Source organism: Macrobrachium rosenbergii, chromosome 13, assembly GCF_040412425.1.
Source record: "Macrobrachium rosenbergii isolate ZJJX-2024 chromosome 13, ASM4041242v1, whole genome shotgun sequence".
Classification (NCBI taxonomy): domain Eukaryota; kingdom Metazoa; phylum Arthropoda; class Malacostraca; order Decapoda; family Palaemonidae; genus Macrobrachium; species Macrobrachium rosenbergii.
In genome coordinates this window covers 31056196-31081053 of record NC_089753.1, presented here as the reverse complement: position 1 = coordinate 31081053, position 24858 = coordinate 31056196, and the positions used below count along the sequence as shown (strand labels likewise).

Sequence of the window (24858 nt, the reverse complement as noted above, 5' to 3'; positions counted from 1 at the left end):
TAAACATTTATCTTTATTTAAATACAGCAGTTAAGATACATAACATTTGTTCCATATACACCGCTTGCATGTATATAGTAATTACACTAAAGGTCTAAATGCATATTTGCATGTACAGTTCTTTCCGGTAGTCTACACCACTTGGAAATTGTCGTCTGGAAATTTAGTTTAGCCATTAGACTACAATATTCAAATTTTCAATTCCTGAAAAATATATGTAAATAATCAATTTTTGTTCAGTTATCCTGAAGTTGTATTCAGAGATTAAACATTGGAAAAATCTTAAATACACTAAAGTGAGACATCCACTCCAGTATTTCACAAATTACAGACTAACAACAACAGTTACGTAGTATTCTTCACTAAGATACGAACCGATAGAAAATAGGATACCTAGCGCGTTTCTGTTTGAATGCCGTCTTCAAATAACAAAAGAACCTTGTCATGTCATGCTTTTACTCACAGTTTTCTTACCCATTTGAATGTTATCACAATGATATACCTTAAAGGGTTCTATCATTATTTTTTCTTTACTTCATCCCATCTAACACTACAAGTAAAAGCATTAGGAACTCGTAACACAATTGTAACAGTCTGACTCCATTTACGTCTTTCGTCAAGGTGAAATTTTTGTGCACATAGCCCGGTCTGGGGAGTTTAATTGAATTGATTCGTATTTCCCAGTTCCTCAGATGAAATACCACTTGCCAGAATCTTATACTGGGGAACTAATGTAAAAAAAAAAATAATGTTCTAATAGCATATTTTCACTCTTCACTGGCTATGTTATTCTTACAAGGAAGAGTTATTCAAAAACATCACTGTTACCATGGAGAGACATTTGAAAAAGTAAAAGGTGGAATGTAGTACTCACATTATCAATGACACAACAAAATCACTATTTTTGTTACAGTATAGAACATTGAATGTAAACAGTGAAAGAGGCGCGGGGGAATGGCAGAGGATATTTAAATAAAAAAAAATTTTTCCAGCAGGCAAAGGGGTGCTTTGTTCCCCATTTGATCTCAAGAGACTACTGTATTTAATTATTGTTCTCACTAATAATTTCCCATTTGATCTCAAGAGACTACTGCATTTAATTATTGTTCTAATAATTTCCTCAACATGTAAACTAGTATGACAGTTTTGCAAGTGTGCTAGTGTTCTTTATGGAAGGTATGGGCTTTGCTTTCACTTTTATTAGCAAACTGCATGATAGTGGATTTCCAACAGTAGATGTTTGGAACACCATCATCTAATTTTAAATTTGAATAATAAATTTATTCTACATAGCACTCTCAAATATATTTATATTTGCATGCATATTATGCACTTTTTTATTGGTTTGCTAGTACAGTGCAGTACTTTTTTGATTTTCCAGATTCTGTGGAGTGATAACATGGACGTTCCTGCCGCCACCCATTATACCCTTTTCAGGTATTTAAAGCCAGGCCTCGCAACGAATGACAAAAGAATCTTAAGCCGTAAGTCACAGTGTACATTCATGATTTACTTGACTGCCCTGGCATTGTCACATACATTGCACTTTAGTTAATGATGAATGTAATCAGTACATTCCTTGTTTATTTCTGCGTTACAAAATGTTTTTTTAACTGTACACTGAACTTGATCAGTATAAGAACCATTTATGCTGATCACATGACATCAAAAGAGATAAATCAGAAAAATAACAGGTAGCAAACTAAGAAGTTCAAATTTTGTGACATTGCTGCTTTCCACTAATCCAGCAAAGTTTATTTTAGTATTGGACAGCTTCCCAGTTTCCCCTCATTACTTTACACAACTGTACTTGCAGTAATCTGTGGAGTGAGGCTTAACTATCAGCATTAGAATGCAAAATTTTTAAATCATATATTGCTGTACTATAAACAGTGATACTAGGTGTGGTTTGGATATTCTGGCCAGACCACCAATTAAGAAATCTCGACTCTTCCACAATGTACACAGGCACCTATTTAACCAATCACTAGCTTGTCTGTTCCTTGCTTTTTGTGGGATGAAATAAGTATAATTTCAGTCGTAGTTGTAAGTTTACAACTCTTTATTGATCAAGACCACAGGGAGAAGGGAAAATTATAAAAATTACACTGATACATTTAACAGGTAAATCTAGCTCTGACATGTATATGCTACTGACACTTGTGTTGGATATGATTGGAAGCATTTTCAGCTAGAATTAAAAACAGTGGAATCGTATTAACCTCAATAACTTAATACTGTACAACCTTGTAATCATTACAGGACTGGTTTTAAAGGTTGTTTTCAATCTCAGACCTACAATATAATTTCCAACTTCCATATGAAATACTATATATACAAGTTGAACCACATGACACAAGTACATGGAAACCGTTAGAGGGCTATGGAATTCTAGAGTCCTCGATGATTTCTTGATGTGGTTTCTTAGAAGTCTAATATAAAATATTACTGAATTTATTATATGAACTTAGATACTGATTTCCATCTACTATATAAAGTGATTATGCTAAACCATGGCTAGTAACTTAGTATTGTGAACTCGTTTGCCACAGTCACAAGTAATGTAAACACTAAACTTTCCTGACAGTTCCTAGAGTTAGGAAGTTCTGATTGGTCTAATGATTCTTAATAAACAATAAATTATAAGGCACAAAGTATGAAATTCTGAAGATTAAGTTGACAATGAATTTCACTAGTTTTTATTATGAAAAGCCATTTGTTTTTCAAACAATACTGTACATCTCTACATAAGAAAGAAAAACAAAGCTTGGTGCAAATGACAGTCTTAGTCAGTCTAGTTTTATTGTGTGATATATACAGATCCTTATTTTATAACTATGCGGTTGGATGTTAAATGCAAATGCCTATTTTTCATAAACGTTTTATAAAAAAAAGATGAGAACCTTTTTGACATGGAGTTTTTGGTATGATTTTCTTTTCAGATAAACATGTTGCTAGTCTAACATCCTAATACAGTGCAAACAGCGGATGAAAAAATTTGATAAATTTGTACTAGGATGTAATAACCAGTGAAGGATCAACATAGCCTTCAGCCTGATTATCAAGATATGTCTCAGCAAAAGGAAAACGCTTTTGTTTGGTGTATTAGTACACACAATATTAAAACTAGAGATTTGGAATTTTCGAAAATATGATTTTAGTTCCTAAATTTGAATGATTTATGCGCTATAAGTCAAATTGTACAGCTTTGAAGGTCTTGATAAATCTTGTGTGACTGCTGCGTGAAAAATGATATAGATAGCCTCTTAGGTTTTTAAACCTATGATAAAATTCTTGTGTAAACAATGAACTACTAATAGGCTGCATATTTTCATCACAAAGTATTCATTATATACAACTAAGAAAATATATCTATGACAAGCATTCACAGGTAACAAATATGTAGAGTAGAATAACTTATGGTTAAAGACTACAGTATTAAAAAGTCTCAAGTCCTTTGTGGACAAAATCTAAATTTCATTTACATTTCAGTTCACTGGAATTTACCTTTTTACGATTCTATGACAGTAATGAACAGACAACGGTATATATTTGTTAAATCAGAACAAGAGAAATCATTGATAATGACATAAACTTTCATTTCAGAGGTGAAAAACATATTGTGAAGAATAAAAAATACCAACATGTTACAGAACTTCTGATTTATTCCAGAGGTATTAAAATTTTTCAACGAATTAAAAATAAGACACTAAATTATTTAGTCATATAAATTGTTTTTTTTTTGTCAAAGTCTCCATAAAATACCCTAGATGGGGACTGAAGATTTCCGAGTACAATAAAAGCTCAAGGAGCTTTGATATGGAATAATAATAATAATAATTCTAGCTAAAACTGAATTCAGAATGCGTCATCAAACATGTTAAACCTTGCAGAGTTTTAATACTAACTAATTGTCTCTGTATCAGAGAATATCTACAGGAAAATGTAAGCGATTTTATTGAAATTCCAGTATGAAAGCACACTGGAATGTTCAGTAACCTTCATAAAGAAGAATGGAATTGTGTAACTGTGGTGACAGCTCCGTGAACATGGCCATTTGCTTCCTTCCTGTTCTTGCCATTTTCTTTGATGAGCTTTGCAGGATCTAGCATCAATTCTTTCTTATCAGCGTTTCCCGCCTTGTCAATGTCAGATGTTAAAGGTGGCCAGGCCTTATCATTGTGTAAATCCTGTTCGATTGCCAGGTATTTCTTTTTAGATTTGTAAATGTTATGGAACTTGCTCTTACATTTCCTGTAGAATATATAATCAATTATAACATACTCAATAAAGACGGCCATTGCACAATAAAGTAGAGAGAAAAGGAGCATTTGCCACCTGAAGAAATTTGCTTGGGGATCGTCGGGAGGTGGAAGAACCAGTTCAAATTTATCAATAATGAACTGTGGTGGACCAACTGTCAAGACTATACTGCATACAGTCGTGACAAGTATAGAGACAGATAGCAGGTAATTTGTATAAAATGGCTTCCTAAATGGTGGACCCCTAGAAAATACAACAGCTAATACTATATACTGGAACTGAGAGACAGAAAACACAGCATAGTTCTCATGGCCAGCGTATATTTCATCAGAAGTTGTTTGGTTAAATGGAACATACCACGGCTGTTCTTGCACGTAAAAGAAACAAAATGTCTGGAACCCAATAACAGTCATCATGTGAATAACAATTGACATGATTGGAGCAACTGAGAGGAGAGCAGCTGGAGGTGAATATGAAGCTAATGGGCCTTTATACGAGTCTGTACGTCCAAAAAATATGGCAAAGACTGTGATGAGGAAAAGATCAATCCAAAGAAACTGAAGATCTGTGAGATTACTATCTATCGAATAAAGTATCATGATTGTGACGAACTGTGTTAGAGAATATGCTGCCATGTACTTAAAGATGCCAAAACTTGTTACCAGTGCACATCGACCTTCACGAATCAAAATGGGGACACAGGATATGTTAGGCTCAGCTGAAGTAAATGGTGATGCCACAGATGCTTCAGCCTCTGAGAGAGAGATTCCTGCATGAGCAGCTTTAAGTGCACCACAGTCATTAGCACCGTCACCACACATGCCTGAAAGAAACACACCATTATACCTCAATCACATATGCTGGAACAATATTATATTTATGAAGCTATCATTCTAATACAATATACAAAACATTGTCTTTTGAAAACAGTTTTTCATTTCGCTTACCAACGTAGTATCCAAGTTCCTGAAGGTGAAGTATTAACTGCTGTTTTTGGTCAGGGGACATGCGAGCAAACACTGCCCCACGCACTGCCAGCTTCGGTAATATTTCCGGGAAATATGTACTGATTACGGCCCATGATTTTCCTTCTATTGCAAAACAGTAACTGTTTGTTACTTCATCCAAGTTTATGTGCACCATGCCATCAATATGTGTACTGACCTGAAACAGAAATAATTTCCTTTTATCTTTTTCTTTTTTTTTCCCACAAAATATCATCCAAACCTGGGCACTCATCTACTGTATTTAGTCTGTAAGAATAAAAATTTTCTCGGAACATATCTGGAGACAAATGCTGCACATTGGCATATGTCAGCCACAACTAAGCTACAACATCTTGAGGCTTTGTAAGTTTTGGCTGAAGCCAATCAAGATATGCCTTATAACAGAATTGTTGATACCAGTGATATATTGACATAAAATGGAAGGGAAGTGCATAAAAACTGGCTTCTGGCCAGAGAAGGGCAGCGCGAGCGTCTTGCAAGAAGACAGTTGAAGAGGAGAACTGAGGCGTCACAGCATCATCCAGGGGGGATTCAGGTCAGGCTCTGCCTACCTCTTACCCTATTGGGTTATCTCCCATTGCCACCAAAACCTTGTGCGATTTTTAACCGGACTCCAGCTAAGCGCTTGAGAAAATCCCCTTACGTAAAGACAGTGATTTGTTCTGTGTATCAACAAACTTACTGCTAGGTTTTTACAAATGTTCCTATTAAATGTATGTTCAGTCAACAATGAAATAATATATTTAACTGCAATGTAATTTATGTATTTTTTTCAATATTGTATACTATATTTAATTATCATTAGCCTCGCCTTTTTTTGGGGTTGGAGTTCTTTCACTGACTCGTTCAAAACTATAGAACAGTTTTTTGGCAAAAATATGGGCAATGCTGTAAGAAAAACTAAGTTTAACACTATGCTCTTGAAGCACTACATAATATTGCCTTAATTTGTTGACATCAATTATTTTTGCCTTTTTAACTATTTTTCACATTCAGACAATATTCTGTGGAACCTTCCTCTGCAAAGCAATTGGCTTGATATTTATAAATATTTATCTGTTGTTGAATAATAATAATTTTATTGGCACAGATAAACTGCCAGGTGCTTTAATGACTGTCTACCAAGAATTATTCAATTACTGTACTCCTTTTTTCAAGCACTCCATTTCTATGGTAATAAGATTTTCATGCTAGTAGAAACTACCTTCAGACATTGTAAAGTGTCAGAGAGAAAAAAGTTAAAAAATTACTATGTTAACCTTAAGTTTTAATTTGTTACTAATTAATTACTTTGGAAGAAAGCAAAAAAAAATCAAACTTACTGTTGCAGGTGCTGGATTTTTACTCATGGTGGTGTGATAAGTAAGAGCTGGTGGATTCCCTTGATGTGGAAGATGTCCCTTAACTGTTATAACTTGCAGCTTGGGGTCAACCAGTCCGCACTCACGTCCTACACTTAATGCTGTCAAGATGTTATCTCCTGTAGAATAAATGCAAATTCATATTAGGTAGAGTAAAACTCTGTAACATTTGCATTTCTTGAAGTACAGGTATGTGGTAAACACTTTTGGTTTGACAATTATAATAAGAAATTGTTTGCTCAATGTAAATTTTATTTATCATATACAGTACTTTTATATTTTCAAACAACAAAATAAACAGAATGATATGCTTAAGTTTTAAGAATCTCCAGGATAAAATTTACTTATCAGGATCTCAAAAAGGTTAAATAAGTATCAGAAATCAATTTTGCAGTGAGGTAAGAGAAAAATCAACCCTTTTTGACTTGAAAAATATGCATAATAAACAGTAATACTAAATTCAAGAAAATTTTTGTTTTTAGTAAATGTTAAAACCCTTTGATATTGATTGCAAGCAGCACCTCAATCTACCTGATTTTAACACTACTTACTGAAATGTGCCCGAGTCTGGAAAAAATATATTTTTATATATTTTGTATACATATATCTATTTTATACTTTTGTGCTTTTACTTCTGCAAGTAAAATATGCATGGTTATTTTTTCTCATGTTTCAAAGAACTACTAGCAGTTTGCAATATAGTTCATGTAATTTACTTACTGTACAATGTTAAATTCATGTTTAAAAAGTCCTTAGTGGAAGTGGTTACTCTTTGTTCATCTGACAATCACTAGCTAAAAAATTCCAAGATGTATAGACAAAGATGTTTATGGCCTTTTTTTTTCTACATGGTTTGTGTATGTTACATATCTTGTCAGCATAAAAAAGTTGAAAACTACTGCAGATGGCTACATTTTTGCTAGGCTATACTGTACTGTACAGTAATGTATATACTTTTAGAAGCTATTCATTTTGCACATGTACCTCAGGAGAGGAATGATGTAAATATTGTAAATTAATGATAATTAAGAATTAACAGTTAGGGTAGGCTAATAATTACTTTGTGGAACTGCTTCACACTATAGGCTATGCGAGTGGGCTCCAGAGTACTGTGTACTAGATTAAATCTGTTGATTAATGAATTTCGTTACTTATCAGGAAGGGCAGATCCCCCGAACTGTTAGGCTGAGGTGCCACTTGTCAAAATATTTGTCTCTGTTTATTATCCTAAGGCAAAGTCTATTCAGTCCCATGGTTACCAGTACAATATATCATCTAACCTCATTTTTGGTAAATATCTAGCGTAATAAAAGATCTCTCAATTTACATTTCTTCTATGACAAACCAATTAAACATAAATAGCCTTCTTCAGTCAAATTTCTTGATGCGGGCTGATATGAATGATGGATTTATATAAACTTTTGTTATAAAAACTTAATTCATTAGGATGAACCTATTAGTTAAGCCCAGCACTGCATAATTCAACACTGCCAATAAGGCTAATTATGACTGAAGGGTGTATTTGAAATTTACGTTATAAAAATATTCTAATACACTACAGTATTTTATATAAAAAAAACTACTACTGCATAAGACATCAGGTCACTGGTTTATGAAGCTGTAGTAAATACTGTAAAAATATTTCCAGTTTGAATAAACCATGCAAGGCAAAATCTTGGAATGTAAACTACACTGACAAAGCCTCACCTGTGCCTGTAATAAATAAATATATAAGAGACATGCATAGATATACTACTATTTATTACCTGTGACCATAATGGTTTTAATGTTCGCCTGATGTAACTGTGTAATGACTTCTGTTGTTTCAGCTTTCAACCTGTTCTCCATAACCAGAAGTCCTAAGAACTCCAAGTCACATTCAACTTCTTCACGATTCATGCGCTGAACTTTTATGTATGTTAATTCAAGGGGACGCCAGCCAAGTGCCAATACTCGATAACCTTCATGGGTATACTTTAGTAGCTCTTCTGAAAAATTTGCAGGCACCGATTCTGGTGTTGAAAGGCTTGCTATCATCTGCAAAAAAATAAAGTTTGCAATTATTTTCTGGCTTGAAATTGTTCCCCTAAATCACTGTGAATATCAGATGTTTTTTTCTGTACTTTTGTATGAGCAAATCACTTGTCAATTGATGCATCTTCTATTGCTCTATGTTGCTGAATTTATCAAGGAAAATTTTGTCTGCCAAATTCATAGTGATGTGTTTCTTAAACTCTTGCTTATTTTAATTTTTTTACATTTTATTTATTAAATTATTTTCATATTGTCAAAAATATCTGGATAAGATCTTTAATGCAAACATTATGAGGAATGTTTCACCTACCCCTAAATATTGTTTTCTGCAGATATGAGAACTACCAAGGGGAATTGTGATAATCTCATTCTGAGTAAACCCTACAAATGATACAACACATGCAAGTTGCTTAAAATCACTACCATAGTATCCCAGTTAATATTAACTTAGGATATCTTCGGTTATTAACTTTATACCCAAGCAAATTAAGCTTCATGTAAAATAAGGGGGACTATATTAGCTTTGGAAAGCATTCCAGATAAAAAAAAAAAAAACTTCATAACTGATAAAAACTTGTCATTATTGCTGTAGTGTGACAGTCAAAGCTTTTGATGTTTAAATATAAAATGCTGTGAAGGTGTGATATTACCTAACCACCAAAATTCTTAATTGTCTCTGCAATGAAACATAGTGTAAATAACTCACCTCCGGTGATCCTTTACAGTAGAGCTCATAATTCTTTTTAGGGAGCCCCTAGTTTGCGTGTTATGACAGACATGCGCTGTAGGCTGGATGAGAAGGGAAACTGGCGCAGAATTCCTATCTCAAGTGGTGGCTGTAATGCAATATGAAAATTTACACTCTAAACCTTCCTTTACTGAACGTCATGCATACAATAAATAATTCTAAGGAAAGTCTGTTTAGCCTAAGATTTATCAATATGAATTGATATATCTGAACAATGCAAAAAACATATCCCTGAGGACTTTCAGCCACTGTGAGTTAATGGTTTCCTCATAGACACTGTTAACTGTTAAAGAGTCAGAATCCACAATTCCTGAGCTCAAATTCCAGCTTTCTGTGCTGGGCTGGTGGGGGTTTAGGAGGAAGCAATTCCACCATTCATCACTGGAATGTGAAGTGAAAAAAAAAAAAAAAAAACAAAGGATAAGTATATTTATAGATCAGAACCCAGAACTTCGTCTTTCAAAAATTTAGTAGTATGAGTAGCTGTCAGTAGAGAAGTGAATTGTAGATTGCCAATTAATGGTTTGTCAGGCAGTAGTCAAGGAAGAAAGAAGCAGTTCACCCTCGTTTAATTCGAGCAAATACCCAAGCTTACTGTAACCATCTTTGTACCTTTTGAAAGAGAGGAAGTCAACTTGTGTTGTACTTTCTTAATGATATTTGTTATTTATAAGTAAAATAACTGAAAAAAAATGAATAAAAAATTTTCTATAAAACAACAATGAATATATTATTGCTACATCCAAGATAAATGCAAGTTCATCAATGATCAGACAGTTACCAAACATTTTTACATGGAAGGTTTTGGTGAAGGATGATGACTATTGTTCTCCAGTCACACTTATTCAAGTTTTTGATCCCTGAGATTTCAGACGAGAAAAATAATTGGGATCTGCACACCACCCCCAAAATGTTTTGTAATTGGGAATAAAGATTGGGATTGGCATATGAACAAGGGATGGGTCACACTAAGACAAGATGAATTAAACTTGTAAGGTAATAAATTTGCCTTTTAAAGTTCAGCCTCATTTTAGACAAACATTATGCAGGCCATTAAGAGAGGTACAAATAGTAAGATTAGTCAGCAAACCCAAGATAATTTTATAAAGTGAGACAAATTTACAAACAATTGTCAGAATATTGCATGAAAGAACTTTAAAACGGTAAGTTCTTTCATTCAATATTCTAACAATTGTTACTAAATTTGTCTCACTTCACAACATTATTTTGTCTATTGATTACTCTTACTGAATTTTGTCCCTCTCTTAGGGACCTGCATAATGTTTACTTTAGTAAAGTGTATGGCATAATAAAAAGGTAAACCATGCACAAGAGTTCAAATAAAGTAATTTCCTACATAGCTACATAAAATACAGCACAGACTGAAAAAAACCTGAAGAACATAGTCAAACCACAAAATATGCCCAGCTAAATTTTCACTGAAGAATAAAATCAGAGCAATACAGAAAATGGCATTTTTCTGAATAATATAATCCTATCCAAGAAATGAATAACCACACTGAAGGGTTCTCTGCCACCTCAGTTCACCTAAGTACATATTATATGTGGGAACCTAAACCCCCAAGTAACTATATACTGTAGTTTAGTTTCAAAAATACTATTTTCTGCTACCAGACTCTTTACTACTAGCAATGGCCATTAAAACAACTTCAAAACTTTGGGTTTGCACTAACCTGAACACACTTTTTTAATGTTATGGCAAAGATAACTTGTCACTAAATAAAATTAGAATAATTTATTTGACCCATGGCAACCATGTTTTATTTTCTTTACACAATTCAGTATCTCGTCTTGGTAGGAAAAAGTAACTTCAAGAATAATCTACCTCTTACCTGACTTTCAACATTTTGATTATTTCCTTCTCCTTGCGTCTTCATTTTGACCACTGAAGGCATCATCATGTCATATTTACTTGTATCATCTAAGCCAGGTTCCTCTAGGATCCAGTTAGTACTCTCAAACATCTTCAAATCCAAGGGGTCTCCAACCTGATGAATAAAAAGATTCTTTCTAGTCTATGAAGGATAATAAAAGTAGAATGTTTTGAGGTGCATTTTCATTTTTTTCATTTACCTTTTAAGGAACATTTTGGCTTTTCACTTCCTCTAAGTGTCTGTGTATTAAATATCTGATTAGGCCAGCCCTGTGAGAGCTGAAAGTCAGCTCAGTGGTCTGGTTAAACTACTTTAATATAATAATATATATCTGATTAAAATTAAAAAAAAATAGCAATTACTTGTGCCACAGAGATCAAGTAAAGGTGTATTTTTATTTACTAAAATGTGATAGTACATTATACTAAGTTTTCATACATTTTTATAAGAAAATACTTTACCTAATTGTGTTCAACTGTTATTAGATATAATAATTATGTCACAATTGTGTGGTCAATTGCATGTCAAAGCCTTTCCCAAAATATGAAGAGGCTCACAAAAATTACAGATATAGGAAAAGATCTTGAGCAAACACCATTTCTTCATGAAGTCACAGTAAATTCTGAAGGTCAAGGAAGAAAAATTACGAATAAAAAGGAAGTGTCTTAAAAGAGAAGAGAAGAGGGATGCAAAGTGACTTGGTTATGCATTGAAGAAATAAGCTAAATAGGGTTCTGCAAAAAATATGAGATAAGTAAACAGCTTACAGATGTAATGTTAAATTATGAAGATTTTCCATTTTTGCATGACCCTCCATGTGAAATTTGTTGCTGTGAGTTTCCCACTTTTGTATTTGATGTTACAGTAATCAAAGTTCATAAGCTCGGCTTCTCAAAAATCCCTTGTATATATAAGAAGGTTTTTGAAAAGCCTTTGATAGGTATGCAATTTCCTATCATCATACAGTGATGCATCTAAAATTATAGCATCAGCATTAGAGAAAAATTGTAGACTAACAAATGTTTGCGTGGGTACAATGTCTCATTCAAGTTGCCTAATGTGTTTTGCACTTGTACAGTAAACAAACAGGTTTCACTGTCTCATTTATAGGTATATAAGAAGCTACAAAACCTACAGTGGAAGGACCATGAAGATGGGGAAATGTGAGGTATATTTTTAATTTTTACAGGGTATGCTCCCCAAAGTTAGGATGTCTTATAACCGAGAAAACACCAGGCTAATGTGGTTGCATGATGATAAAGTTATTGTATTAAAAATCCATAGCACAAAAAGTATCTCTCTCTTTCTCTTATAATCCATAGCACAAAAAAGGATTTCTCTCTTTCTCTGCAATAAGGGATACTTATTGAGCGATTGAAAATTTAAATGTATAAAGTGTTATTAGTTAATGCACTGTGTTTCCTGAAATGAACAAAACAGGAAATGTCTTTCAAGACATGAGCAAAACAACAGGATAAGGCATGCATGAACAGAAAAAGAAAAAGAACAAATTATGGGACTAAAATAATAAGAAAATACAGTATGCAAAAACGGAGTACAAAAATATCACCATTCTGCTCTTGATAAGAGCTGTGGTGGGGCAGGATCATAGTGTCACTGCCCTGTTAACATGTTGATGCTAGACTGCTCCACAAAATCTACCAAATTTTGTACTGTATAAGTAATGAATACTTTCTTATTCATTACTCAGTTACAAACGTTTTGAAGTTAGAAAATAATAATTTACTGGGCAACTGCACTTCATCATCATCAAACAGAAAATGGCAAAATGAAACCAGTTCCCAAGCATCCACTATATAGTTTTAAGACTTTTTGACGTTTTGATTATGAAACTTGCATGTCATTGTCAAAACAGTCACATTAAGCAACGTTTTCATTCCAGATTATTTGCTGACAATGAAACATTGCTGAGTGTAAGGGATAAATACTAAAATATTTTGCTGCAACCTAGAACAGAAAATATGGGAAAAAATTGCAACCTGAACGCAAAGCAGAGCATAAAAGAAGTGCATTAGTTTGATAACACTGTACAATTACCTTCTGAGAATCAATTATAGTAATGGAATGGCATGTTGTCATAGAAAACAGCATGTGATCCAGGGGTAATCTAGCGGGATCCACCATCTGCCCTAATAATTTTGCTGAGCCATCAGAAGTAACAGGCACCACACCTCGCATGTCAAGACCATCCTCAGTTAATGTACCAGTCTGAAACACACAATGCCAAACTGAAAAACACTTGTAAACAATAACTGTCGAAACAAAACGGAACACAAGTTGCACATTTCGTTTCCGAGTAAAACCACCTCTTCTGTAGTTTTATGAATTTACTGCACTGCTGCTTTGTACTTGATTAATAAATGTTAACACTATGATCTTTTAAAAATGAAAATTTACTTTCATCAGTTTTCAATATTTCAGTATCTACATTAAAATCAGTGGAGCATAATGACAATACCATAAATACATTAAAACATACCTTATCAAAGCACACACAGTTGATGACACCAGAAATATTTATAGTTCGGGGTGATATACAGAAAATCCTGTGGGTTTTCAGCCTGTTCAGAGCATACAATATTCCCACCTGAAGCAGAAAATTTTACATCACTATTATTTTCCTGTTAAAGAATAACTGTCTGCATTATGATCACCAGTCAAGGTTATCAAAACTTGCCACAACAGAAAGTTGTACACCTCTTTTTTAACAGATACACATTTCACTAACAGTATCGACTTGTTGCTCTGTCTTCCAAAAAGACTCGGTGTCTACTTAGCTAAAATGCTAAAGTGGCTTTGCTCACTTGAGACAATGAGTTATAACCTACTCCTGCTCTTCTAGAAACAGTGTCAGTGTCAAAAAGGGTGTTTTCATATGGAACAAAACTACACACAGTTCAACAAGTCCATATTACTCATGTATTTAACCCCAGAAACAGATATTTCCTGCAATGACTTTGCAGTTGAATCCTGAGTAAAATTAATGTCTGTAACTGAAAACGTATATATTTAACCATTTTTTTCTCATGCATGGAGATTAAAATGTGAATTAGGATTAAGAAAAATATCTATTACTTACAGTCATTGCCATGGGTAATGCAGGTGGAATGACAATAGTGATAAGATCCAAGGCATCGAGGGCTATGGTACTAGCTGACAGATGTCGTAGATACTGAAAAAAAGCAAGACAACATTACTTACATGTACACCTACCTGATAAATCATGGTAATTTTATGCAAATACAGTATAATCAAATACTGTACTTCAAAATCCAATGTACTATAAACATTTCTGCAGAAAATCTCACACATCATATACATATCTCAGTTTTGATGATATCAAATTCTAATTTTATCCTTCAATTCATTGTGTATTCTCATTATCCTACTATACCTCTCCACCCGTCCAATACAGCAAGCTTTACCCATCACTGTAGTCTGATTACAATAGTTTATAATCAATCAATCTCTAATGGGTTAAGTAAAAACAAAAACAGTGGGATCTAAAATTTCAATATTGACATGTAGTCTACTTTCAAAAATCTAATTATTTCAAAATGTTTTATGACCAGTGCCATTAATCATTTCTAGGATAAAAATTACACAAACAAAAGACAAATTTCTAGAGGGCATCAACCTTGGCATACGTCGAATAAAAATATGGGTGAAAATCAGAAGTAAATGCATATATATTTATTTATTATCATCAATTTTCATGTCAAAAGTAAAATTCACACTCAAGAAGAAAATATAATGTTGCTGACAGATATAGCTTTCATCCCAAAAGGAAAAACCTTTTTTACTGCAGTTTAAGGTAACATTACTGACTTGAGGAAGAGACAATTGTGTAATTTAGAATGCATGCTAAAAGTGTACATAAGTATAATTTATATTAAATCTAATCAAATGGCATTTTTAGACAGAACCTTCACATGAATGAATAAAAATCAGACATCAATTAAGTGTTCAGCATTACTGTTATTTTCTAGGCACTTGGAGAGATGCAACTACTGAATAAAATGTCTGCAAAAGGCACAATACGTATCATACATACAGTACACTGTACAAACGTACTCGCAGAACCAAAAAAAAAAAAAATAATACAAACCTTTGTAATCACTGTGTAAATGAATCCAATTGAGGCTATGCCAGCAAGAACTCCAACAAACTTATACGAATCTTGCTGAAATTTGAAGTCCACAGGGGGAGGATACATGATCGATCTAACAAGGGAACCTTTGTTTGTTATAAACCCTGTTCGCACCACAACAGCAACAACTTTTTCACCGCCGTAGAACCTAGTTTGGATAACCTGAGTGCCGCAGTATAAAGTGTGTCGGCTATGTTCCTGGAACAGAAATTGGCAAATATAAAATAAGCCTCAAAGAGAGATACATCATATCTGCCCTTAAAATATAATATATGAAAATGTGTATATTTAAGTATAATATTAAAACAAAAATGAAAAACAGGATAAAACTATAATTCAGAAGTAAGAAACTATGCAAATTTTCAAAGTAATAAAGACAGGAAATATAAGAATGCAAATACTCATCCTCTCATCCAAACTTCTACTGTCATAAATTTAGAAAAATAGTCTTCATGTGTGAATCCAAGTGAAGTATTATGTCATGAACAAAACTTTCTTTTCAGAGTATATTCACATAAAGCAACTTACTTACGGACCTTGTCATTATAAATTATGTCAGCACGATCAACAATTGATGTCTTTGTAACTGGTACTGATTCTCCAGTAAGCATTGATTCATTGACAATGCAATTTCCTTGCAGCAGCACAGCATCACACTGCATCATGCAGCCTTGAGGTGGGATAGAAATCACGTCCCCAGGAACTAAATGCTCTGAAGGGATGGTTTCCACACGCTCATTGCGTACAACCTGAGAAATTTCAATGTGATATACTGATGCCTGAGATAAAATGAAAAACTGCAAAACTTAATTTACCTTTAAATTTTCAGATAAATCTAAAACAGGCCTATGGGTAACACTGAATTCTTGACTTACATGTACGTTTATAAAATCTTGTGTGCATATTTGTTTCATTAATCAAGCTAGCAACTACTACCTGTTCACTGTTCTTGAGTATAATTTTTCAATTTTCCAACAAATCTAAGTCACAGTATACCTTAATTCACTTATTACCAAAAAATTAAAATGCTTGGTCACAACTAATTATTTTGGATATGTACTTATCTCAGAAGATCATCTCTTTAACATACTAGAAGAAAAGATAATCCCACCAACCTGCACAATATCTGATGTCTGAATGGTTGAGCTAAGAGCCTTTTGATTAATATGCATCTGGTACACTTCTGACACAAGGGAAATAGCTGATGTGAGGACAATCACTGTAGCATAATAGACATAATCATCAGAGTACCACAGTGCTACAGAAAATATCTGGAATAAAAAAATCATGTATGTATTGTCTGGACATTAGTGCAAGAAATATGTTCACAACTCGAAAATTAAAGTGGAATCTCGACAAACAAGGGAGTTATAATATGTAGATGAGCTTACAAACATTAAAATATAAATTTTAAAAGTAATTTGTATTTTCCCCCAGGTATACAAACCACAGCTTTTCATAAGTGGAGTTATCAAGCAGTGGTGAACTAACAAAAAAAAAAATATTGACAAAAAAAAAAAAAAAAAAGCTTACCTGAAAAATATAAAATGGATTGAGGGCTTCAAGAAAAAGTAATCGATGTATTGGAACAATGGGGACCTTGATAGAATTTTCTCCATAAATAATACGCCTTCGTACTTGCTCGGTCCATGATAACCCCCGGTAATAATGAAGTTCTTGTGCAGTTTGCTGAAAATTAATTTCAAACTGATAAGCTCTTTCTGTAAAACAAAAAACTGAAAATTTGAAAACGAGCATAGAGTAATTCTATGCGATATGCCTCTTGCTGGCATAGTTTTACCAAGTATAATTACCAGTAAAAACAGACTGGCAGTGATACTGTGGACTGATAATGGTCCTGATTATAAAAACAAATATCATATGCATAGGAAAAACATATTGTTTCAAACATAGGAACGTTGAAAAGCTATAAAACTAACAAAACAAAACAAAAATAAAAAAACTTACCCCACAATCAAGACCTGGAAGTCTGTAGAATGTCTTGTTGTCAGGATCCCACAAGTATAAAACTTTTTTGCATGAAAAAACCCGTACACTTGAAACCTCTGTGAATGAAAGTTTAGCACGTAAACATAATGAAAGTATAAAAACGCAATTACAGCTTCTTGATATTCGCTTCCTTTCTTATTTTAAATGTAAACAACAAGAACAATGTGGTATTATATATACTTCCCATCAATAGAGGAATAATAACGCCAGTACCTTTAATTGTCCCTGACTGCATTGGCACAGCCAGTGTGGAGGGAAGGCTAAGATCAGAAAGCTGCTGCCCATCTGGAACACATCCATCACCACCATCATTGGTCCCACTATTTAGCACACTGTACTCCCGTTCATAGCTGAAAGACAGATGCGAGAATTTCGTTAACTGATCGTCGATAATAATTTGAAGTCTGATTACGAGCTTTGCAGTCGAGGCTAATTTACCATAATGAAAGGATATACTACAAGATTATCAATACAGTATTTAGTATTCAGTAACGTACTTTGAATCTAGTTTATGAACTGTCAGTGCTTTTATTAAGTTAGAATTACAAAAGAGACTACTGAACATGCCTAGGCTACATTTTCACAAAGAGTACACAAGAAGAATTGAAAAAATGGATAAGGTAAAGGAAAGAACATTTCAAACAATGCTGAAATGATCGTTTTACCATTTAATTGCAGGTATTCAGTTCCTTCTAGGTAGATATGGTTTAATTACTATAATAAAAATCAAATCAATTCTGTGTACCTGGTGAATGTTGACATTTACAGGACTCGAACTGTATCACACCTAGAGAATGTTCACATTTACAAACTCAAGACCATATCATAGATCTAAAACAGCAACTTGAGACTGTCAGTTTTTAGCTCTGATATAACCAGGACATTCCCTGAACCTTAAAGAGTGGTGGCTGGTCTCATTTGTTTACTCTACCCTAACCCAATACTATGTCCTTTCTTGATAACTCAAAGCCTGAGAATCTATGAGTGTTTTACCCTACTTTACATATTTTTGTCTATGATCCCTTTATTAGGAGTTCTGTTATATATGACAGAAAATTGCTCCTCTGTGATGAACACACTTTCTTTTCAATTCCATAATGTTCTATTTACATGATCACTTGACTCTGGACTCCCTCCTCTCCAATTCATGGCTTATAACCCAATTCTTTTGTCTTAATACAACACCTGGAATTCAATCCCATGACAACTGAGTACTGTACATTATCATCATTGCTACCACAATGTACCTATACGGTGAAATTTAATGGTAAAATGAAAGGGTTAAAAGAGCAGGTCTCAACCTTAAGGATGTTAAGTACTGTCTCAAAGCTCAGACCAAGGTAGGTACAGCCCTGTCCCAGATAGCAAATCTAAACCTGGAATTTATTACCCACAGACTAGGTATTTTACACATGAAAAAATACTGAAATTAATATTAATACTATTACAATTATTATTAGGTGATCATGGTAAAGGGACTGAGCACTGTAAACTGCTTGTGTGAATTCTTGAACTAAGACCTCATAAAAATCATTCACAATACAGCTAAACACCGGGGACGATTTCACGGGCAGGTCTTTGTGGCTCCATCTTCGAGCACCATCTGAATTTGCTTACTTCTAGCATCCCAGGTGGCCATCATAAAATTTTTCTACTTCATGTGAAGTTTCATGTGTCAAAAGAGAGAATTTCTACCCAATATCTTCCCATATTTCTCTTACTCATCTACTTGTCTACTCCTACAAGAATTCCTCAACATTCGATTTTCTTTGGTCTGGTGGCTAAGACCCATTTCTCTGATGTGCTCATCATTCCAAATGTCTTTACTGTCTGAGAAATTCTGTAACAGATGTGATTAAACAAGGCTTTAAATTACATATGTGCTTATTTTCAAACTCTTACCAAGTTATAATTTATGTACATTCATTGTTATTTTTTTTTTTTTGTCCCAAAAATAGGAGTACCAGACAGATAATCTGTCATCTGTACATCTGATTAGACACACACTATCTAACAACTGTTTGGCCTAGGGATCAGTCCCTCTTTTACAGCAACCTGCTTGTCCCTCCACATCTAGCAAGTTTTTAAACAAAACTGAGTTTCTGTTAATTCAGGATGGAACTCTCGGCATGAAGGAATCAATATCTACTTCAGGATGCAAGGAATGTCCCTGACATGCCAGAGCTCTTGAAAGATGGTCCAGATTACTGTCTTAGAGCTAAAGTACTTGCTGAGGTAATAAACATCTTCACATATACTTTAATTGCGTTCTCTCTTAAAGATGAAACGTTTTTCTTGCTAAAAAGTCATTTTTCAATTTTTCCTAACTGAACAGACCTAATGAAGTTCAAGTTAATACATAAGAAAATTAATGCTTTAAGACACTTCCTAATTCCTTCGGCAATCACTACAATTACATACAATCTCTCTCGCTCTTCTTAGAAACTAGTGAAGGCAGAATATGCTTCCCAAGTTTCATGATATCTTAAAACTACTGTATTGTAAAAAAGGATGCTGATAACTAGCAACTAGCAGGAAATGTGAAGCTTTGCCATATACTGCACTTTTAGTAACACTACATGCAAAAACTACTGGTCATAATCATAACTATGCATAAACTGGATGCTTGACAATCACCCAGTTTATGAATTCATCACAGCTTATATTTAGGATTGTACAGTATTAGTTATTTTTTACAGACGCTAAGCAGCTACGTCAACAATGATTTCAGTCTACTGTTTAATCAACTTTCATTTCTTGTTACCGAAATAAATTTACTAACTGCCCTGCCTCCAATTCTGAGCCACCATTACAGTACTGCACTTACAAACAACAAATGAAAGTATGAAAAAAGGTTTTGACATTAGACAGTGTGAGTAGTGATGGCAAATCCACTCACAAAGACAAGGACAACAATATCATCATAAAGAATAAACTGTAAACTCCCATATACTTACACCAATATCATGGTTAATTAGGGGAGGATGGCATGTATAATGATATAAACAAATTAATTTCTCTACCATGAAAATATATGAACACCTACATTTTTTTTTATACAGCACCAGTTTATAAATTGAAAGGAAAAACGTTTCAAATGCCGCAGTATTTCATACAAACATCTGACATTTTATTATACTTTTACACCCGTAAGAATGGACAAATCAACTGCTGAATAGCTACTAAAATGAGCGAGAAGTAAATTTAACGAGTGGTGAAATTTCCCAAATTCTCTTTCAGCTTTTAAAAGCTTTCATTGCTTGGCACTATGGGGCTGAGATGTATGCTAAGTGGCACTGAAAAAGGGTACTGTCAATAAAAGATATAATGTTAAGAGGTGTTTTGGAGTAGGTAAGTCTTATAGAAAGAATGAAGTATATGTTTGTTTTGTGAAGAAAGTGTACAATTCAAAAGTTTTGAGAGTAAGAAAGGGGAGATTAAGAAAGTGTCATCTGGGTAGGGTTGTCTAGGTAGGCTATGGTATCCTGAGCATGTGTGGAAGAGAGAGAGAGAGAGAGAGAGAGAGAGAGAGAGAGAGAGAGAGAGAGAGAGAGAGAGAGAGAGAGAGAGAGAGAGAGAGAGAGAGAGAGAGAGTGTGTGTGTGTGTGTGTGTGTTAGGTTGATGCACAGCTTTTGACAGCTTTTGTGTGGAAACATAATGCGGCTGATGTTGTGGAAGTGCTCCTACAATATAGTACCCAGGATACAACATTTATGGAACAAAGTACAACAATACTAAATGGTGTGGATATAAGGAACAATCCTACCAAATAAAACTTCATACACATATTTATATTCAAACAGAAGATAAACAAATAAATGTTATGATATACTTATAGTTTAAAATACTTACAGTTAAGTAAGGACTACCAACTGCACATTCTCCTAACACAAAACATGCAAAAAATTCACTCTCTCGAATACAGAAAAAATACAAATTAATTTGATTCCAATTTTATGAAATCTGGGCCATCGAGCCAAGCACTGGGGACTTTCAGCCATTCAGTGCTTAAGACAGTGAAAATAGCTGCAGAAAATAAATGAAATGTAATAAAAGGACCTAAAGGTGGAACTGGGAGAAAATCCCATAGCTGCACTAAGATACAATAGTTAGAGGGGTTGGACACAACAAATGAAAAAATGAGAATGGAGGTAAAGTAAAAGGCTATAAAGTGGGTGCAACTAGATGCCTAAAGGATGCTGCAAATACCTTTTAGTAATGCCTACATTGCACCACTTTTGAGGTGCACTGACATCAACCCGCTATGGGTTACAATGAAGATGCACTTGATGATGAATACGAGGATGATTTTGGTCACACCAAGAAACACACACTCATACAAATACATCAAGAACCCACAGAAGTACAAGCAGACACCATTTTGATGACTTCAGTAACGGCATATTGCAAGAGAACATGACAATAATCACTTAAAAGACTGAAATTGTACATAATAATATAATGGCAAAACATAACTGCTCACAATGAAACTTATATCAATGTCTGACTGTAATTTACAGGTGTACTTGAGTAGTCCCCACTATGGGTAAGTCTTATTTTAGCAGCTATTCAGCAACTGGTATGTCCACACTCACTATGTGTTTAGGAATAAGTATATGTAAGAAATTGGTAATTCACAACACTATAAGACTTAATCAGCATTTTGAATGCAAATCAAACTGACGTAGGGAATGGTAATTTTGTTAACAAGCAATTATCGAGTTCAGCTGTACTGTAACAACATATGAAAAGCTTTCAGTAAAGCATTTTAATACTCAAAGAAATTTCCATGTACACAGTATATTGAAAACATGTATATATTTTCTTCAGTAAACTTTTAAAAATTAATACAACACATAAAATTCTGTTTACTGTGCAGTCTTGCCAACAATGAAAATTAATCTGCAACTTAAAATAGTGCATACTTTCTGGATTGTACTAAAGATTTGTTCATCATATAGAGTAACATCTCAGTAATAAAGTGAAAATAAAATTAAAACTAAACTAAACATATGGTACCTTCACAAACAAGAAATAGTGTCTCTTTTGTTACCAATATTATCCTATTTAAGCAAACAAATCAATAACATCCATATCAGGCACCTGTGTGGAAGTTTTGTCAGAAACCGTACTGTAGATCTGAAAACTGTCCAGAAAGGCAACATACCATTTTCTGTCTTGGCCACAGTTGAAGGCCATTTGGTTAATGAACAACAGCTTTCCTCAGCAGTTTCACTTGCCATTTGTTATTGAATGTTTTCAGGAAGTGATCAATAGTTACAAGGAATGACTAGGCTTCAGGGATGAAGTACAAAAAACTTCAAATGTTCATGAAAACAAGTATTCCCACCACTATTTTTACACCTCCTCTCTAATAAGCTGTCCAATTTTTTCAACAATACTCACACACATGCTAAACTTCACTGTCTACGGTCAAGCTGATGTGAGAGTACACAAATATCAGACTGCTGTTTTCCTTTTCCCATTAAAACATCACGTACTGAGAAACCAAGTCTACAACTGTACACAGTATATCACAAATGCCAAAGACCATTCCTCAAACTTCCTTAAAAAACAAGCAGCTTGCCAATCAACCTCCATTTTCAATTACAAACACACAACTATCATTGAACCGTTGCCAACTACAGTAATCATCTTCTTAATCTAAAGGTAATAACTAAGTTTCCTTGGAAAGTACGAATAAGTAAGGCTCCTATGAAAGTCATTCTCTGATTACTCATTCTCCTCACTTATTCTCATATAGATACTCTAGTCTCACAATACCCTACCTCCTTGATAACCTCCACTGTCCTTTAAATTAGTCAAGTGGCATCAGTGGCACACTCAGACCTCTACAGAATATGAGGACCTTTAAAGATATTGATGGTATACCTTTTGGTTTCCTCAAGATTTCTAACATATTTTCTCCCATTTTCAACTTTTTTCACTTTAACCTGCCCACCGGGTCACCATACCTTGGTCTACCATCTAACAAATTGCTATCCCAGGTTGCTGTTAAAAAATGAGAGAAGAATGCAGTCACCTGAGCAAAATAAAAAAAGAATGAAGTCACCTGAGCAAAATAAAATAAGAATGAAGTCACCTGAGCAAAATAAAATAAGAACGAAGTCACCTGCCTGAGCAAAATCAAATAAGAATGAAGTCACCTGAGCAAAATCAAATAAGAATGAAATTGCCTGAGCAAAATAACAAACATTTAGTAGATATGTACAAAGGAAAAGTTACTGAGCTCAATAAAGAGACAAAAGCATGTGTAGGAATAAGAAGCAAATGAAGCGAGAACAGTAAAATTAAAAATGCTGTGATGCAACTAAGGATATCAAAAAGTCTACAAATAAAAAAATTTCACTGAACTTAAAAGAGTAGCGTACAAAAGCACTTCAAGGAGTCTACAAAGAGATCGGATGTTAAGCATCAGGAGTGGCCTGAAAAACTAAGAGCATAGCAAATAATCTCATCCCAAGGACACCAAAACTGACCTCAGCCTAATAAAACAAGGAAAAAAAAATACAGTTGAGTTTGAGTGGCTAGAGTTGGTGTGGCATACTGGTCATGGGCTACCCTACAATATATGAGTTGAATTCTATTAAAAAATATCCTATCCCGAATGTGAGCTGTGCATGTACACCTACTACAAGTATAGTTTAATGGAGGTCACACAGAACATAACCTTGATATGCAAGGCATAAATCCTGACAATAACTGAATTAAGAATGCGCACAACTAAATTTAATCGCAGGAGAAACAGTCATGTTCACCATAAAGAAGTAGGCTGTTTGAAGGATAAAGCTAATTATGAAATATGCACTCAGTACATACAGCTAATACCTGGTTATGCTATACCATACAACGAATATGCAAAACAAGGGATTTGAACACAGAAAATGCTGCGAAAGAGCTGCAGAACACTTTAGGAGTGAAAGTTACTTAGTAGCAAAGAGAGCTAGCAGACCAACAACTAGGCAACAATTAGCACTGATCTTAGGGAAGTGGATGGATCCCATCCCATCTAACACAGGCTAAAGTAGAATGGCACAATCTCTCCAGCACTTTTCAGATCTACGGTAAGGTTGTTAGACAAACTTCCTTCCAGATGCTGCGTCTGGATGTAAATGTTTTCTCTCTTAAGATCACCGACAAAGCATCATGGCTGATTTACACAATCAAGGAACTGTACCATCACTAATGTAAAAGGGCACTATAGTGAAAAATAAAAATACTCTGAAGCAAAAACACTACTATAACAGCTAATTTACATTACACAAGAGATGCATTATTTGCCCTATTTCAACGAATAAAAAATCAAGCAAACTTAAGTCAGTACAAAGCAAAGAATAATGAATTTAT

At 34.1% G+C, this 24858-nt stretch overlaps 1 protein-coding gene across 1 annotated transcript in view; it reads right to left on the bottom strand.

Moving 5' to 3' along the window:
- LOC136845117 (polyamine-transporting ATPase 13A3-like) overlaps positions 1–24858 on the bottom strand; it is a 45349-nt gene continuing 20491 nt past the window's right edge. The window contains 16 exon segments of the mRNA XM_067114951.1: positions 1–5086; positions 5211–5427; positions 6593–6750; positions 8398–8668; positions 9372–9410; positions 9412–9501; positions 11267–11422; positions 13367–13537; positions 13809–13916; positions 14409–14501; positions 15438–15677; positions 16016–16228; positions 16595–16750; positions 17013–17168; positions 17448–17545; positions 17703–17839. Coding sequence (XP_066971052.1) covers positions 4002–5086; positions 5211–5427; positions 6593–6750; positions 8398–8668; positions 9372–9410; positions 9412–9501; positions 11267–11422; positions 13367–13537; positions 13809–13916; positions 14409–14501; positions 15438–15677; positions 16016–16228; positions 16595–16750; positions 17013–17168; positions 17448–17545; positions 17703–17839 — 3388 coding nt within the window. The 3' untranslated portion in view covers positions 1–4001.